Source organism: Spinacia oleracea, chromosome 5 (assembly GCF_020520425.1).
Source record: "Spinacia oleracea cultivar Varoflay chromosome 5, BTI_SOV_V1, whole genome shotgun sequence".
Taxonomy (NCBI): Eukaryota; Viridiplantae; Streptophyta; class Magnoliopsida; order Caryophyllales; family Amaranthaceae; genus Spinacia; species Spinacia oleracea.
The window spans coordinates 23,537,505-23,557,819 of NC_079491.1; the positions used below are offsets into that span (position 1 = coordinate 23,537,505).

The 20,315-nt window shown below is 36.1% G+C and overlaps 1 protein-coding gene across 1 annotated transcript; it reads right to left on the reverse strand.

Annotated features, from left to right (window-relative positions):
• Positions 1–2,214: 2,214 nt before the first annotated feature.
• On the reverse strand, positions 2,215–11,898 carry LOC110802695 (nifU-like protein 4, mitochondrial). The gene is made up of 6 exons (XM_022008147.2): positions 11,521–11,898; positions 11,143–11,304; positions 4,920–5,095; positions 4,502–4,605; positions 4,297–4,408; positions 2,215–2,588 (listed from the first exon to the last, which is right to left on the reverse strand). The coding sequence occupies exons 1-6, from the start codon at positions 11,741–11,743 to the stop codon at positions 2,529–2,531; spliced, it is 837 nt and encodes a 278-aa protein (XP_021863839.1). The 5' UTR covers positions 11,744–11,898; the 3' UTR covers positions 2,215–2,528.
• Between the last annotated feature and the right edge of the window lie 8,417 nt (positions 11,899–20,315).

Genomic DNA, 20,315 nt, shown 5'->3' on the forward strand with positions numbered 1-20,315 from the left:
ATAAATCATACTCCATAATATTCCACATTCAATAGTTGCATTTTTAGGTCGAATTTATATTTTAAAATGTTATATTATGTATAAGATATTATACATTATTAGTTATATTTGGTCATTCTAAATTTGTTTGGAATCATAATTATTTAAGGTTAACCAAATAATAGATCGATCATTATATTAGGAAACTCTTGTTAAGTATGACAAAGTAATAGAATTATTTTATTTTTTCAAATACTCCGTATATGATAAAATAGATTTGTAAAAGATATTGATCGATTACCTTAAATAATTATTTAATATATTTGTAAGTAAAAAAAGTAAATAAAAAATACTAAAAGACTGGGACACGTGTCAGTTTCATAGATAGTGTCATGTCTTTTAGTATGGTATATAGATAGATATAGATATATAGATGTTACTCAATAACTAATAGTGTCTTATATATTTATGGGAGTACGTAGTATGGTGCAAACCCTAGACAATTCAATATAAGTAATTATTTGGTATCAGTTTTTTATTGGCATATAGTTGTACACTTGTACGACAATATCAACAGATTTTATACGGTATATGAATTTGGTTAGATCTATTTATTTTAAGTTTGCAGCCATGTTTTTTATTGCACTTAAATCAATAAAATACCAAATTCATGTATTGTATAAAATCTTTTCTAGAATCAAAAGATTTCCTAACTATAATCTAACGTATCTAATAATGTAAGTTTGCTACACACAACGTAAAAAGTAGATTGAATATTATATAATAGATCATAGTAGATTTTATAGTAGATTTATAAGCTAATTAATCCGTGCACATTGAATATTCTACAGTAGATATAGTAGATTAAATATTCTATAGTGAATTATACCAAAAGTACATAACGTATTTAATAATGTAAATTTGGTAGAATTTAGTTAAATAAAAAAAATGCAAATGTTAGAGTAATTGAGGAATAATCGGAATAATCTACATATTGAACCCATGCATAGCAATATCATTTTTAAGGCTTTCCTCATGTTCATTATCAGATTCATCATGTTTAATATTAAGCCTTTAAAATGATATTGCACGAGTCTCGAATTTAGTGCTATTGTAAAAAAACATTCTAGAATAACTTTTCACTTAGATTCATATTCTATATATTGAATCGTAACATCTTAATATTTTATAGTAGTTTATATTGTATTGCCATCTAAATATTTTATAGTAGATTGCTAACTATATTTAAATATCATCCGAATATTCTATATTAGATTGCGAAATATATTCTTACGTATCTAATTATGTAAATAATAATAACAATTTAGTTTTTCAAAATTAATTATATTTTTTACACAGGGACACTTGTCAGCTCTAGACTGAGCGCCCTGTGTTTTAGTAGAGTATATAGATATATAGATTAAACTGATTAGTTTAACCAATATGAAATCAATTAGTTAAGATTTTATGAGTTTAAGTTTGTTAAAAAATAATCATTATTCGACTCATAAGTTTAACTATTTGCCTTTATACCTTAACTCTTTTATTATTCAATTAGTTATGATTTTATTACTTTTAGTTATGTTTTACACTAATTTAGTTAGTACCAAAAAAGTGGTCTAACCTTAGGCGGTCTTAAACAAAAGTTTCTGGTGTAAAAATTGATTTCAATTTCGAGTATCCAAAATCTGGAACCGGAAACGGATGAAAAGCTATACTCCCTCCGTCCCGGAATACTTGACCTGTTTTCCTTATCGGGCCGTTCCTTAATACTTGACCTGTTTCTAAAAATGGAAATATTCTAACAATATTATATTATTTCTCACTCCACCCCTATTAACCCACCTACCCCCTACTCCATACAAAAAATAATTAAAAATTCAACACCTACTCTCCCCCAACCCCACCTCTTAACCCACCTCCCACTAACTACATTAAAATAATACCCCACACTATCAACTACTACCTATTAAATTAAATAAGTCAATTCAAGTCCCTTAAACTCTGTGCCGGTCAAATCGGATCGAATATTCCGGGACGGAGGGAGTATAAGCCTAAATCATAAAACGATTGAAGCTCATTGTCTAATCATTATTCGCAGAAGCAGAGATTAAAAAAAAAAAAAGGTAATAACCAATAAGAGTTTTTGGTTTGCGTCTGCAAAACGAAAATAAATGAAGTCTAACAAAGTAGTTCGTATTATTTTCGCAGCACTACGAGAATGAATGCAAGAAATGCAGGCAACTATTGACTAACCGCTGTATATCCTACGAAATGTTAACGCTGCTTCAATGTAGCATATAAATTACCTATCTGTAGCTCATCTACATTCAAGGTTGAATAAGAGACTGTAAATTTTCAAACAAAATTGATACATATTCTCAGATTATTGACATCTACAGATGTATACTACACGTGCAACTTTTGAACTCAATCATAATACAAAGATGTCCCTCGTTAACATGTGAATAATCGTCAGTATAAACCCATTAACCCTCTATCCTCGTCATTTTTAAGCGTTTGTTTGGATGAAATATCAAGAAGCAGCTCTATTTCAGTGCAGCAGCCTCTTCTTCCTCCTCGTCCAACTCTTGTTCCACCCCTTTGACCTTAAAGTAGAAATCAAGAACTTTCAGCAAAAAAGTAAAATAATAAGGACAATTCTGAGTCTGAACACAAATTTTGTTTATAACATACTTCGTATGTCATTGGAGTACACACATGACACGACTTCATATGCAAAAACTAGAAGAGGTTCTTTTTTCTTTTCTTTTTTTTAAAAAAATCTATGGGTTGACTGAATTCTCCATTAAAGCCTTTGCATCCAAGCCTCAAAGGGTTGATATATAGAGGAAGCTACTCCTATATTTGAGATGAAGGGGCAAGAAGAAACAAGTGTTGAAGCTCAAAGAGGATCTATATGGCTTTAAGCAGGCTTCAATACCTTAGTAAAGTTGGATAAATGACTTTTTGAGTACAAAGGCTTTGAAAGATATCTTAGGCTCTGTTTGACTCAACATATTGATTCTGAACTTTTTGTCTATAATTGTTTTATTTTGTGTGTAAAATGTCTGAAACAAACTTATTTTGCCTGAAATAAGTGAAAACAAGTTGAACCAAACAGGGCTTGAGTACGCGCACACTTTAAATTAGAAACAGGGAAGCACAATGATGAGAGATACTTGATATTGTAATCAGTCTCACTGATCTATCAAAAAAACAAAAAAAACACAGATGGTAACAATCCCAGTTGTACTTCTGCTTTTGAGAGAGATGATGCAGTGCTATGAGATGACAGATCTAAAGGTATTTTCGTTAACTAATAAGTATGCAGGAGACTGAAGAAGATCGATGGAGAATTAGCATCCTAAAAAAACACTACTTCAAAGTTCAAACTAATAAGGACCAATGCATGGTTGAAGGATTTAACAAGGCCCATTAGGAAGTTCTCAAAAACATAATGGATAACTTGCTCAATCTTGCAGCAACTAAAACAGGTATCAGATATGTCCATCTGATATAGCAATCTGTGTTTTGGTTTTGAAGTTTGTGCAAAATCCTAGTCAATTCACTTAAGAGGTCGTCAGGAGGTATTCTTGAGTTATATATGTCAAACAATCTAAGAGCTATATTTCACACAATGATTGAGACAGTTTCCTAGACAGCTTGAAAAAAATAGCTGCAAATTCATGTATCTTCATGTCTGTCAAACAAGCGAGACAGCACAATCCACAAAAATCATGTTTATCTAATTATCTTGTCTGATCTAAGGGAGTTATACATATCTCTTGTCTGATCTATAAGACAATTGACGGCATCCATAGCAAAGAAACTTGTTTCCATCGCAAAACCAAGCATATAAGGTGAAGCATCCATAAATAAGAGAAGCTGAAATAAAAGGTCGAAGTTAAACATGTTCAATGCAAGGGAGAGGACCAACTAGCAGAAAATACTTCTAAATGTAGGCTTGGCTGGTTTAAGCAAATGCTCAGGATGAGAAACAAGATATCCACGGAACGTTGAAATGTGGACCTCTGCTTATTATCTACACTCACAAGGTAAGAAATAATTGCTAGTCTATGTTATAACCCTTTATAGAAAGATACAAGTGAAGATTCGTCAGTCACACATAGAATATTAACCAAGCACAAGCAGATTGGCTCCACAAACTGCAACTTCTAGTCCACAGAAGAATTAATGTAAACATAAAAAAGTACAGTATATACAAATAGGTGGTAATTGTGAACTAATTTATCATTTATCTTTTACATTCTCATACGTGGTATCAATCTAAATGACGTAAGAAAGGAGGCTCACCTCAGGCACATAGTGCATTAGCATGTTCTCAATGCCAGATTTTAAAGTCACAGATGAACTAGGACAGCCACTGCATGCTCCCTGCATCTGCAATTTGACTATTCCAGTCTCCCTGGGGAAAAAACCAAAAAGTGTCAAATGCGATAAACACTAAGATTAGACCAAAGAACATTCCTAAATTTTGTGCAGAGACACAGAAACATACGTATCAAATCCTCTATACACAATATCACCACCATCATCCTGCACTGCTGGCCGTATGCGAGTCTCCAAAAGCTCTTTTATCATAGCAACAGTTTCTGAATCATCCTGCAATATAGCTTATTTACCATGAACAAATTGCCTGAGAGTAAGACAGCTCACAGTTGTTTAATGGGCCTTACAGTCTCTGCTCTGAGCTTAAGCAAAGTTTCTGCTGGTTTTCAAAGTTCAAAAGAACTGTATTGAATGGGATGCAAGTTTTCTGAATTACAAATTCCAGATCTTTAACTTACAAAATAGTGTTTCAGGAAAAATAAGTTCAAACAAAATAAGTTACAAATTTATTTCAGTCAAAATCAGGTGAACCGAAAGAACCCTTAACAGTAACAGAACATGAGAAAATGGAAGGTCCAAGCACTTACTTCATGAATAGCTGTGTCCTTGGAAGCTGCGGTGCTTTCATCCAGAAACAAAGGCTGACCAGATGTATAGAAATCCATAACTGCAGCAAAAATCTCCGGTTTCAGAAGATCCCATGAAATGTCATCAGACTTTGTGACTGTTACAAAGTCGGACCCAAAGAAGACTCGTGTAACTCCTGTAAAATGAGTAACTTATATGGTCACAACAAACATCATCGAATGTCAAAATAGCATTGAGTATTTAAAATTTCACCCATATACGTCTACCATGATTTTTAGAGTAGCAGATTAAGCCACTGACTAACTCGGTAGAAAAGACTTGTTAAGAAAAATAGAGCAAAAGCCAAGCACACAAAACGACGAAATTGTAATTATGAGGTATTTGGTACCCACGTTTTAAGAAAATAAAAGAGAATCAGCAGCCTTTTTGATGTTTTCCTTAGCTAGTGTCTAGTTGCCGCGGTATGACCTAAGCCTGACCGAAACCATCATTATAGTGTCAACAACCACCTTCCACCAAAAGGTGCCACAACCTAAGCACCACCATCACTAGCCTGCCCAAAAGTTCTAAACCCGAATTACCACCAACATAGCCACCATCTAAACCACGAAATCAATACACTGCACACCATTAAACCTGAATTACCATCATGGTAATCACTAAAATAGGAACTGCCAGAAAATCACCACCACAAGGACAATGAGAGAGCACTTATGAACCAACCGAACAATTAAGGAATCATTACTCACCAACCCAATCAAGAATGATAAAAGTTGGTTTTTAAATCGGTCGTTAAGGTTTCAGATCTGTTACGGCCGACCACCAAAGACTAAAATCTTGCCCAACCTATACATTGTGCAGCTGAGAAACAATGAGATTACGGTGGTTTCACGGTGATTGTGGTGAATGTGTGAGAGAGAGGACAGAGATGGTGAGAAAGAGAATGAGGATGCAATATGTTTAACGGAGCACCTGTAGCATATGTTGTCAAAGAGAGGTATGGTGGTGCGATGAAAGCTAAAGATTGAACATGGACATGGGGATGGGGATGTCAAATTGCAAGTTTGACAAGTTGATTTGTTTTTCAAAAGCACTAAAGGTACAAACTGTTAAAAGTTAAGCTCAAAATTAGTGTGCTAGTGTCCCTTAATTTTAGGAACACTATTATTTATGAATATTATTAGTGGGCAATAATGTGTAGGTGGGTTATTCCACATTCTAGCACTGTAGTATGTTTTATGAGCCTATAAAGGTCTTTTAATGTAACTTAATTAATTGGATTGAATGAAATAGTAGTATAACTTTGCTATATTCTTTCCCCTCTAATCTCTATTATAATTTCAACATGGTATCAGCGTCGGGTTAGATCCCTAAAAACAAGGTGAGAGAAAGAATGAGAAGTAAACCATCGCAGGCCATATTCCATTTGTGAGCGAAAAACTGAATGGGCAAACCACCATGGAAAAGGTGGTTGAAAAAAAAATGTAGATGATGATGATGATTATGTGCATCGTGGTGAAGAGAAGTCCTTCACAAGTTCATGCGGAGAGAGGTGCTTCGAAGACATGACGTTGGTGATAATGTGCACACTAATTTTGAGCATTAGGGTGTTTCTCTTCTTTCTCTCTCTAAAAACTATTTGAAAATGTAGGAAATTAAATGTACATACAAAGAAGCTACCCTAAAACTACTTATAGCCTCAGAAAATGAATCAATGCCACCAGCAAGTTATACCAAAACAACCTCTGGGTAGGTTCGACCGAAGTACTCATCAGATTTGGTCAAACAACCTACAAATCTCTAGCGGGAGTAGAGAGCTTTTATATTTACTAATCGTCATCCTTTTTAATCTATGCATCAAACTTATTTGGAATTCAAGTCAAAGATGATTAACATGAGGCAATAATTCATGCACCATTCCACTCTTTGATCTTCTTTATTCTCATCTCAAACTCGTATTTATCCAAAAAGATGTTTTAGGTTGTCACGTAGAGTATGGTGGTATGAAGCTGAAGGTTGGGACCAGTGTTTAAAAAAGCGCGCTTAAGCCCTGAAGCTCAAAGCTCTAGGGAAAAACGCTTAATTAGGTCCGAGCGAAGCTCTTGTGATTAAGCCCGCCGAAGCGCTTAAGCACATGAAGCCCGCAAAGCGCAAAAAGCGCGCTTTTGGCGCTTCATTGAAATTCTTTTATTTTTTTATTACTTTACGTTGAAAGCTTGTTTATATGTTGTTATTGTGTTTTGGACCACTCCCTATTAATCCTTAACAATAAAAAGTAGACCAAGAGTCCAAAAGAAAAGGAAAAAGAAGAAAAGAAGAAGACAACAGTCACAACAGCCGACCCTAGCTTTTGGATAAACACAATGTTATATGCTTTATTTTTGTTAAAGCAAAGAGTAATATTTTGGAAGCAAATATAGTGTTTACATATTTTTATGATTATTTTAGTAAGATATATATGCATAATAGTAAAAAAACCTTTAGTTCTTTAAAAGTGCGCTTCACTTCTATGAAGCGTGCACCTTGCGCTTGCGCTTAAGCTTTAGGACTCATATCGCTTTAGTGCGCTTTGCGCTTTTTTATACACTGGTTGGGACTGGGGTTGATGATGGTCGAAGAGAAGATTTGTGGGGTAGATAATGGTGGCCTAAAGAGTAAGTTTATGATGATGACAATGATAAGGAAAGAAGTTCAAAATTGATTGAAAAAAGTCAATTTTGTTTTCTTAAACCAAATATTTAAGAAGGAATCCCTTACTAAACTCAAACAAGCATAAAACTTCCTTGTCTTGATTTCTTTCCCTTTCCTTTTGTGTAAACTAAATGTCCCCTTTCAAAAAATACATGAGCATATCTTTTTCTCTCTTTTGGGGATAAGTGATAAGAACATGCTAAAAACAAGCATCAAAGGGATACCAATTGTTTACGGAAAAGGAAAAATAACACGAAAGGCGGCTTCTCAACCTCCTAAGCATAAAAGGCGTAGAAATGTAAAATGATAATGTTTTCAAGCTAAATCAAGAGAATTCTTTTTCCCCGTCTTTCTTTGAGATAAGGAAATTACCACTAGTGGGGGGAGAATAGATAAAACCATTGAGGCAAGTAGTCTTGTCACGAATTTGGAAACAGTAGAAAATGAGAGAGAATGAGAAAGAAAGAAAGAAAGAAAGAAAGAAAGAAAGAAAGAAAGAGAGATTACAAGGTCACAACAATCACCTATCCTAGAAAGAAGCGCCGTTAAGGGTTTGTTTTGGCCAAGCTTCTTAGAAAATAATTTTCATTTCCCAGGAGTTGTTTTCCAAAACTGTTCTGGAGAAACATTTGTGACAAAATATTTTGTGTGGCCACAAAATAAGCACTCTCAAGAAATAGAAACCGTTTACTTTGTTTGGCCCATTGTACCAAGTGCCAACCGGAATTTTTAGCAAAGTTAACTTTTTGTTGTAAGAAAAAAATATACTTTTAAGTATATTTTTAGTACTTATAATGCAGTATTCTTTCACCAATTATGTAAGCTTTAATATTCCCCTAAAAGAAGGTAAGATGAGAACTAAAATTATTATAATATAAATTAATAGTATCATGGGCTTTATGGCCCTTGGATTAAGTGATGCTCCCTCCGTCTCAGTTTAATTGTCACACTTATGGCATGGAGCTACAAATACTTTTACCTCTCTCTTCCCACTATCATAAGTCATGGCCCCACAACCTCTCTCTTCCCACTATCATAAGCCTTAATCCCAAAATGATTATTAAAATGTCCCACACGTTTTAATTCTCTAGCACCAGCTTGGCATATTTTGTGGAAATCATATCTCATCGGAGGCTACTATGAGATTCGATGTTTTCAATGGACAAAGTGAAATTGTTAGGCTGAATCGAAGGGTGAAAGGGGGGGAAGAAATACTACAACAAAGCCTTAATTGGTGCTTCTGGTCAAACTGTTTCCTTCTTTGAAAGTGTCCGAGATGACGAATGAGGGTGCATCTAACTAGGGATTCTCTTCATTAGGAAATCCCTAGCAATCTTCCAACAAACCAAGGAATAAACTAAACTAGATGCAAGTCTCCTCATCTTAGTAGGAAATAGGTAGCCTGGTCACAAAGTATTGACATGCCAAGTCAATAACGCATCAGAGTAGTATTTCTATGTTTTTGCATAATAGTCAACTGTCATCTTGGGCACTCTTCCTTGCACTATGCCAAATCCAGCTTCTGTATCAAAGAGCATTACACACAATAATCCATAATAAACACCAAAGTCTGTCTAGCAGTAGCCACAATATCCAACAAAGACTGTCTAACATATAGAATAAATCATGCTCGATAATTAACATCCAACCAAACTATCAATTTCAAGTAAGGCATAGGCTTCAAGATGACGGGTCACCTTTTATGGTTAAGACGTTAAGTATGCTAGGAAAAAAGTAACAAAAATAAAAACAAAAGAAACACGCTTTCACTAATCATCCAAACGCTATGCCCTCCAGTCCTCCATCCTAAATATACCATTTTGTTTCTATTAAATCCCTTCATCATCCAAAAAAAAGTTTACACAATGAAGTAAAATATATCTTACCCCCCTCAAATTTTTTACATGATTTAACCAAGTAACCAATTCAATTGCCAGAAATCCCTCACTCCCTAACCACTAGTCTTTGTGAGCCTCTGAATAGTCTCCCTTTTTAGGCCTCCAACATCCCCATAAACATTGTTCTGCAAATTAAACCTATCCTTTGACAGATTTTGACTTCCTCATAAATCTAAAAACTCTACTCCTCTTCACATTCTTGTCAGTACTCAGTACTCCAGAACTTAAATAACATCCGAGAGAGTTTACTACAAGCTCTCTAAAGAAAGGGGGTAGACCACACTAACCTAGAAGACTCCAAACTTAGAGGGAAATGATAAGAAACAACTCTTTATCTTCTACAAAATACACCAAATTCAAGAAATCCTCCACAAAACAGTACATTCCATTCCCGAGACCATGACACTGAGCATTCTGAAGAGGTAAGTCAACAAGACTACAATTACCAGCTTGACCGAATAAAGACCCTAATGCTGCCATCAAGTATTAAATTCTACTAAACATTAGATGGTTACTAAGGAGCAGGAGGGAAAAAGGATCCAAAGTAATATACCAAATGAGATACCCTCCCAAGATAGAAGTACAAGCTTTGTGTATCTGTAGGTTACCAAGAACAAAAGACCCCAAAAACATAAGCATGCAAATTGGCATCCTTTTTTTTGTAAACCACACAAAATTGGGAATTCTTTAGGGGCAACCATCAATGTAAGGGAAAAAACAGTCACATGTGCTACTAGAAACCGTAAAAATCAAGTAAATATGAAATGAGTAGATTGGTTACCGAGGAGTGGAACATCAAAAATAGAAAGTCAAAACTCAAGAGATGCACAATTTCTATACCAAAAACCTTTGAATTTTGTAGTCAATAACGTCAAACATAACAACCAAAATGATGTTATTGCTAAGAAACCTCATCACAGGGGCTCCCATTGTCCCTCAATAATAGGCCACAATCCTATTTTAGGTCATCCCAAAACACAAACCTTTCTACATATGGTTTTTAAAGTAAAAAATTGAATGTTCCTTGTGTTACCACAATAACTCCATTCACATTTCGAATAAATATATGATCAAACCACGTATGGCCTTGCTAATGCATGATTTCAAACATTAATATCTTCAATTATGAGAAAGTAAAATTATAAAAAGTTGATATGAACAAGTAAAAATTACAAAGAGTTATAGTATTTGGAAAATATTCATTGATACGAATCTAACAAAATCCAACATTAGTTTTTTCTAAGTGTAAATCACAAAAGGAAGTCAAAGTAACTTGTGTGAAAAGTGCTAAAAACCTATCAACTAATAAGAAACGGATGAAGTATTTAGAAACAATGAGAGTAACATATTTTGAAATATTTCTAAAAGATGGTGACAAACATAAATGTCAAATACATAGTATATACTCTAAGGTGGTTGCTATCCTAAAATAGAAAACATAACATACATCACAATACTTCATACTAAAAAACATGAGTACTACCAACGAGGTCTTTGCCCAGTGGTTAAGATAGAGGGTATGTGCACAATAGGTCTCATATTCAAATCCTCCTCCCAATTTTTAATTTGTAGGTCACTTATGGCTCATCCGCACCAAAATAAAATAAAACAAGGAGTAATTAAACAAGCATACCATCAATCCCAAAAAGTGATTTTGCTAAAGGTGAGTTCATGGCAGTGCGAGCATTCGGAAAGTCCGAACTCCCAATTTCCATAACTGACTTCCCCGGATAGAACATCAATGATGCCGGATTCGGAGTCGGCTGTGTTTGAATAAACATCGTCCTCCTTTGCCCTGTTCAAAATCGGTGTTTGTGTTAAAAAAACATAGTTACATACGGAGTATATTCTTGATCTCATCATTTCAAATACACTTTCATAACATACACTCATTAAACCGCAAGAATCATTGTTACAACCAAATATTTAAACAATACCAGAAAACAACAAGCAATTTGCCCAAATTTTCAACATCAATTACCAAGTATTTCCAAAAAAATAAAAATCTGACCTAGAAACGGCCCCCATGGCTTCAAATTCAAATGGTGGCGAGGTGAATTCTTCAAATTTACGAAATTGGAAGCGTATGAAGAATCGGAAGCATGGAAACTAGATAACAGTGATGATGAAGATGAGACCACCGATCGAAAGTTCATGCAGCGGTTGAGGAAAGGGTTTGAATTAACGGCGACGAAAGCGTGATGAGCTAATCTCAGCTGCCTGAAAACCCTCATTTTGTCTTTCCCCCGCTCAAACAATCGACGGGTTTTGAGAATTGAATTGGTGGCAAAGATTCAAAGGTGTCTGGAAGGAGTTGAAAGCCTCTCTACTGTTGTTTGGCGGTAAAAGACGACGGATGATGATGATGATGAAAAGCCTCTCTACTGTTTTTGTTGGACTTTATTTGTTTTTATTTTTGCGCTTGTGCTTACAAATCGCTAAGTACCGATTGATGGTTGGTTCAGGGGTGATTGGAGCTAAATTTGCAGGGAAGATCCATGTTTGATCCTCGCAATAATAATTTCAAAAGGTCTTGCGCGCACAAGGTGTACAATAAATTTATTGTACACCAAGATAACTTTTATCCAATTTTTGTAACTTTAACTAAGTTTTGATTAACTTTTACATTAGTAAAAAAAAGTTGATAGATAAACATTTTAAAGAGTTCAATGATTAATTTTATATATTATTAGAGATTTTGAAGAAATAAGTTTTATTAAAATGAAAAAATTTATCACTACAAAAAATAGATAACATTACATATATAAGCTTAACTTTTAAGCATTTTGAGTTAACTTTTATTCCGGTGTACAATATTTATTGTACAACTCTTGTAAATAAGAATTTGTGTAATAATTTAGAGGGGAGTGGAACCTATCCCCCAGAACTCGCTCCGAATACGGATTAGGCATAAGAGTAACCGGGTGCTAACACCAAAAAAAAAAAATCACTACGAGCACGTGGATCAATCAGCTTAGATGGTACGGTGCTCCCTCCATCCCTATATAGTCTCATGTAAAAATCCATTTTATTAAAAACCTAATATATGGGGATTATAATCGACGTCCGCATACGTTAAAAGCACCCGCGTATTTATGGTGAAATGACGTTATTACCCTTTACAAGAAAATCATCTCACCTCTCTCTTCATCTCTCCCAAACTTCACTTCTCTACCTCTGTATTTCCGGCGAAGCTTTGACCACCACTAACCACCCACCGGCCAAAAAATCCAATCACCCCCTCCCAAAAAAACCGGCCACCAACAGAAACTGCTCTGCTAAAAAAGTACGGCCACCACCCAACTGCTCTGCTATGCTTAGCCCACCAACGACATTGCCCTGCATTGAAGTTTCTAAAAGTCACAGAAAACATTGAACTAATTTAACGAAACTAATGAATAAAAGTTAAATATTTAACAAAATTATTAATACATTGGTCGAGTTGTTTTCAAGTCAACAATGCTCTAAAGATGTTGCCATTGTCATCCAAGGTTTAATGGACACCGCTGAGAGGTTCGAGCTTTGTGTTAAACCTCGAACTAATTAGGAATCGCAAGTCTGAATTAGCAATCGACTGTTATTTTTTATTAAGAACGAAACACACTGCCGCCCACAAATGCAGCTTGAACCATGGTCCAGCCGCCATGTGTGGGCGGCTGGACCATGAATCAGACCGCCATTTGTGGGCGGCAGTGTGTTATTTTTTTAGAAAAAATTAATTTTAAATTGTTTCAAAACTGCCAATTAGAACTTTATTATATAAAAAAAATTAATTTTAAAATTTCAGTTATTTTTTTTTATTATTATTATTATCACTACTATTATACTCAAATCTGTTTATTATTATTATTATTATTATTGTTATTATTATTATTATTGTTATTATTATTATTATTATTATTATTATTATTATGGGATATAATTTTATAAGGTCAAAACTGTCTTTTAATGTACAAAATGCGGGCGATTTTAACGTACGCGGACGTCGAATATCGATACACAATATATATTTCCTCCATATTTAACTAATATAGATATACACGTTTTGTAATCTCTCGTATTTAATTAAAAGATACACTTTTCTTTTTTGGCATGTCATGTTCCACACTTCTAATTATATAAACTAGTCTTATATGCATGTGATGTGTGCGAATATAAAAAAGCAGATTTGAGTTATTACATCTTAATCTGAAATATGTAAGTAAATTGTTCAAAAAGTCCCTCTAAAGAAATGTTTTCACATATTTATGTTTAGTAAGCATTGAACCAGTGCAACAACGTAATAACAAAGAAATAAAATTAAACATAGTACCTCCTTTGTTTTTATTGATCTAGTCACTTACTACAGATACAAATTTTAAGAAAATCACTGAAAAGTTGATTGAGTGTGTGTAAAATAAAGTATGAGAAAGAGTGTAAAAAGGTGCATGAGTATAGATAAGAAACAATGGACAGGTAAAAAAAAGAATGCAAGAGTGCATGTGTAGAAAAGTATATTATTGTGGGATAAAATAGGTAAGACGGTAAATATATAGGATATCCAAAATGGAATAAAGTAAACTTAGTAGAACAAAAAATGACATACATAATGGAAAGTGGGTAGAAAGAAAAAAAAATTGTGTTTCACTTGTTTACTTTCCCCCATGGTGCTTACCTAACTTTTTTTAAAGCCCGGAGAACGATTGTTTAACAAGACCCTTCTCTATTCCCTTACTAAAATCAGAAAATGAAAAAAGAATACTCGACATTTACATATTTAACCGTTTTCTTTTGCATCACAACAGAGAACTACTGCGTTAGACAATTGTTCTCTATTATGTCTTTTTTATAAAAAAATGTTAAAATAAATAATAACCTTTTTTTTTGGGACGGTATTACTGGCAAGCTTCACGTGGTGTGTTGAGAATGAATAATGTAACAATTGATAGAAATTACAAATATAACGAAATTGCGAGTCAAAACCTTAAAATTACATAAAGAATAATAGTAACTTGAACAATTAGGTTAAAAAGAAATTACAGCAAGGCAACATTAATCATATTAACCAAAAATATTGATCGAAGTTCCCCAAAAATTCAAAACAACATCAAGAAATTAACTATGAAAATGAATTACTACTTCAATCTCAGATCTATGATCTAAGATGGGAAAAGAAAGTAAATCAGGTCTAAAGTCACACTTTGTGACTGTATGTATTTCGTCATTATTCTTTGTTCTACTTTTAACTATAATGTTCAGTCGTATTGCACCTCTATTTTGATCCCTTAAGTAAGCATAGTGCAAAATCAAGATTAAATCATCAATATTAACAAATAACACAAAATTTACATAATTCTTTTGCTTTATCTTAAAAGAATTTTTAAAGGGAAAAATATGTAATTTGAGTTATACGTAATCAAAGGCGAGAAAATAAGCGATAATTCATTGGAAATTAAAAAAATAAGAAAAAAATACTTTACTGAAAAATTACAACTCCTACTTGGAACCGCAATTACTCTGCAATCCTCTTTCCTTACGTTGATCCAAATGATCTTTAGACTCATCCATCTTCCTTTGACTTCCACGTGGAGGAATCTCATCCGTGAAATAGGTTAATGGTGGGGTTGACATTGAAAAAGAAGGAAGATAAACAAAGGATCCACCGATTGAATGAAGTCGATGGTAAAAGTGGTGGAGAAGACAAAGAAGATGACATCAACATTTCATCTAAATAACTTAATTCACCCTCATTAGCATCGACATTACCACTAACTATCCTTGAATGATCAATGTAATCTTTGTATTCCTCTAAATCTTGCATATACTTCAACGGTTGATTCTGCAATGATTGGTTTAAATTCCTAGGAGCCGCCAAAAGGGTTGCCGGAGAATCGGAGAAGGTTAACTGTAGGAATATTCGTCGGAATATTTCAGAAAGTGACATTCTTGAGCTTGGCTTTGCTGCCCCGGAATTGTAGAGCAACATCGTCGTAGGCTCGGGTTGTAACACCCTAATAATTCCTTACTTTTTATAAAACATTTTCCAACTTAAAACAAAGGAATTACCAAGATATTACCGCCACCGTGATAACGGTTAAGGCTATTTACCAGAATTACGCAGTGGAATGAACTAACTTTCAAAACGTATTAAATTGTTAATGGTCAATTAACAACTTGGAACCACCAAGGCCCCAAACCAAAGTATTAAATAGTTTTAAATCCGTTAACTATATTCTAAATAAATTAAGTAGTCATGACTAGAAAATAAAAGTAGAGTTTATAAAGTACGGAAGAGAAATAAACTCTCAAACACGAATCCCATGATAACTTCTCCAGCAAGTTATCTCTAGAAACCTGTTTTTATTAAAATCTACTCCCCACCAACGCAAATGCAATGATGGATCTTCTTAGGGTCATTAAGGCGAAGGCCATGACCAGAAGACATGAAGCACGAAGTCAGCAAAAGCTGAGTACGAACAAGCTAGAATAACATTCTATCCTAACATGCTTCACTCAACGAATTAATAATCCACTTGCAAAAGCCAATTAATAAACAAGTAAACATGGAGACAAGACTCGACACTTGACACGACTCTTGACTCACAGTTTAACAAAGAATTAGCTTCGAACGGGGAAAATAAAGTATCCTCAAAAGGAAAGAAAAGGGTGATGGGAGCCAACCATACACCAAATAAAAATAAGTCGGACTCCTACCGACAGTCGGGCCATACCGACGGAATTCCAATGCATAACAACATAAAAAGAAGAATGAAATAACGTCTTGTATCATTCAAGGAGTACAAGTTTTCCGTCAAGACTCCCCCTATTGTTCATACTCGAGGTATATACGTTCCAAGAGTTTTGAAGCTCATTCGGGTTGCACTTTACGTTAATTAGTATGTTATGTTCAAAACTCAACCTAAAGACATAACTCACAAATAATTCAACAAGTACACCAACACGTAATACAACAATGACACTTCATTTTAATCCTTTAGGACTTGTGATCAAACATAAGACTCAAGTGAAATTACTCCCATTGTTCCTTCTCAAAAACACTGTTTGAGATAACCCGATGTAGACACCTACTTTTGTCCCCATTCCCGAAAGGGAAAGGTTCGATGATGAAAGCATAAATCTCCACTTGACAACGCATCTCCTATAAAATAAACGAATCTCAATTCCCCTTTTCATTTCACCCGAAACCTGCTATTTATGGAAACCTGCTAAAAATAGTAACTACCGTAATGGGCTGCTGTTAAAAGTGGCAAGTCATAAAAGATAGAAACCTGTCAGAATTAGGCGTTGCACTCCAACATAAATCCTAAATGAGATAGAAAACTGCGAGAATCTTATTCCTAATATGATTCGGAAATAAGAGTTACGTATTAATTAAAATCCTAACGAGCCTAGAGTTCGTAACGGGCCCAGACGCATTCCGTCATGAAATTGATATGCACTAAAAGACTCGATTAAGTCTCAAACACTACGGATTTCAGGAATCCAAATCTGACTAAGAAAACAGCCCATACCCTATTTTCAACGCCTGGCTCTGGGTGCCGAAATCTTCGGCGCCCAGGCCTGGGCGCTGAAAATACCTGGGTACGTGTTTTTTCCTAATTCTTTGTGGATTAGAACTCTGCAATTCTATCTTTCCACGAACTCTTCCCTATAAATACAGCCCCAAATTCGACGTGAAAAGAACACACACAACACACAATTCATATTATGAGTATTGACTCTAACCCCTAAGCCTAAGCCTCACGCTGCGAAATTGATCACGCGTTCTGTCGCAATCGATCCATAAATCGAACAGAACGTATCCTGTCCCATAATTTGAGATTCGTTAAATAAAAAGGAGAAATAGCAAAGTCAAAGTGGTTAGTATTCTGAGAACCGTGACGCACCTCTCAAGGGTGCGTCGTAATGTGTCCCTTTTCGATGATTTAATTGCTTTCCTCGCCCTTTTTATGAACTGTTAAACTAACTAAATCTGATTGTTCTATCACGCCTAACAAATATAATATTTTTGGGAAATTGGATTATCATGCTAGGTCCCTTAATGCAATCTAAATCAGATAATCGCAATTGATCTAGTATTATATGTTGCATATTGCTAAAATCAACTCAGATTAGTTTAATAGTTAACGCATGTCCCTTCAATTATTTATGCTGAGCTAGTAAGGATATCCTGCCTCTGGAGTTATCGACGAGCGAAGTACTCCTCTCGGTAGTTACAGTCCCCCGAACCCTCAATCTCTACCTTGCGGGTGTATGTTGAGAGATCCCCACACCAGGGATCACAAGGGAACCTGTGGCCGTCGTGGTCAAAGCTAATTGCACTCACTTTATGTCACGATAACCGGGTTTTGTCAGTTTTTCTCATTGTTGTTAAAAACTGAATGGCGACTCCTATACTACTAGTCAATTGGGTGTAAACTCACAGGAAATCCAATTACACTTGATTGAATAAAAAGAATCGTCACACCCACGAGGGGCGAGGTCACGCATTAGCCTCGTGCTATTTCGACCCCCTCACAGTGGCGACTCCACTGGGGATAGTGAAGGAAATACTCGTGCTTGTAGGTAATCAAAATAGCCGAAGGGTGAAACGATCCTACCCCGCGTTTATTTCCCCATCAAGTTGGGACGACCTGAAAATCAGCATATTAATGTGAACGGGCAGAACCGCATAACGAATCTCGGCTCCCTCGGGAGTTGGGACTAAGGATACCTTTTTTCCGCCAATAGGGGGGTGCATACGCCGCGCATGTTGCCCACTCGGTACTTGTGCAGGTAGTACACCTATCCCGAACCCAATCGCTCGCTCATTAGGTCCCTCTCGCCTGCATGCCCCCTTGGCTTGCACTTGCGGGTTGGCCTCTTGGGCGAAATTCGTCTGTTGAAGACACTACCTCGACCGGGGCATGTGTTGGATCTACGATAGAAGCGGTACCAAGCCAGGCGCAAATAAACTACCCATAGAAGCCTATCATAAACTACGTGACATACTTAATTTTCAAGTCCATGTTTGTAATGTAGTTATGTGTAGCGATATGTGATTGTGTGTGACAAACTATCCTAGAAAACCAACGACCTTAAAAATTGCCCAAACATTCATAGACTAATTTGCCAAAGAGTTATACCGAAACACGTGTTCCGCAAACCCGAATGATCGCCACAAAAATAATCGACGCTCGGGATGGCCTGTAACGAATCTCACAAACGCTGCTACGCGTAAAGGACGTTATTAGGCAAGCACGCAAATCGAAGTCGCATAAACAGAAGACAGAAAACGAGAACCAGCTAGGGACGCATTTTCAACGCCCCTGGCTGGGCGCCAGAATTTCTCACGCCCCTCGCTGGGGGCTGAAGTTGCTGCTTGGCCTTCTGGTCAGGCGCAGCAGCCTCGGTGCCCGCGCAAAAGGAAAATACGTAGCACAAAAAATCTTCGTAAAAAGAATTGCTACGAGGGCGTAAGAAAAGCACTCGATTTCAAAAGCGACTCGTAAAAAATTAATAACTCTTTGTGTCGTTGTTAGGCCTCCTACGACCACAATGCTCGGCACCAAAACCGAACATGCTAACAACTATGAATGTCACACGGGCAAGTGTTTCGAAAATCCAAAGAATGACAAAAAAAAAAGACCAAAAAAGTGTAACCAACAAAAGAAAGATGAAGAACCAATAGAGAGAGCCGAAGTCTAGACTAAGTAATGCTTGAAACTTTGGGAACCTAAACTTTAGCTTATCTTATGCCTAGGACTGGTCCTGCCACTTGGTGCCGATCAGGGAATCAACGGTTAGTGCGTCTCGAAGATACATCACCAACATCAGGTTTAGTGACTCCAAGCTCCGTCCGTCGTCCCTCATTTCAAGGATCTCCGCTTCCCCAACCTCGATTCGCACCTTCAAACATGTCCATCGAAGATTTGCGAGACCAGATGGTCCAAATGACCCAACTTATGGGCCAATTGAAAATGGAAAATGAAGCTTTAGCGGCTGCGCAAGCCAAAAATGACCTCGATAACGAGAAGAGGATTGAAAAAATGGTCCTACAGCAAACCATGGGGAGCAAATACTTCTCCCTCGATCCTGAACCTTTTCCTGGCAAACTACCAGAAAAGTTCAGTTCATCTGACTTACCAAAGTTCAAGGCCACGGACAACCCCCGTGATCATCTACTGAGCTTTGTGAATGCCATGAACTTGAAAGGCGTGGACAAGTCCATGTATTTACATGCCTTTCCTTTGTCCTTGGAACCTGTGCCGCTCAAATGGTACTATCACCAGGACCCTAAGCTCTTCCCCACTTGGGAAGACTTTGTCAATGTCTTCATCAAGCAATACTCGTCGAACATGGATTTCCAAGTAACCATGCGCGAGCTGGAAGTTCTCTTCCAAAAGCAAAATGAGGGTTTCACGACCTACTTTGCTAGATGGAGGGACCAGGCGGCCCAACTAATCAATAGGCCTCCCGAAACAGAATTGGTCCAAAAATTCATTGACAACCTGGACCCGGCTTACAGACAACACCTTAGGTACCTGAGACTTGACACTTTCAAAAGATTTTATGATGTGGGAATAAAGATCGAGGACGACCTCGCCAAAACCATACAAAGCAAACCCACGTATAAAAACAACACCTATCTGTAGAAGAGACTCCCGCCCGAAGAAGCCCTGGAAGATGGGTCCGAGACCGAAAGTTTTCCCCACTCGGGTCGACTTTGGTACAAGCCTTTGAAAGACTAACCAATCAAGAAAAGTTGAGACCTATAGGCCCCACCCATGACCCTCCTGTCAAAAGCAAATATTGGGTCGAAGGTAC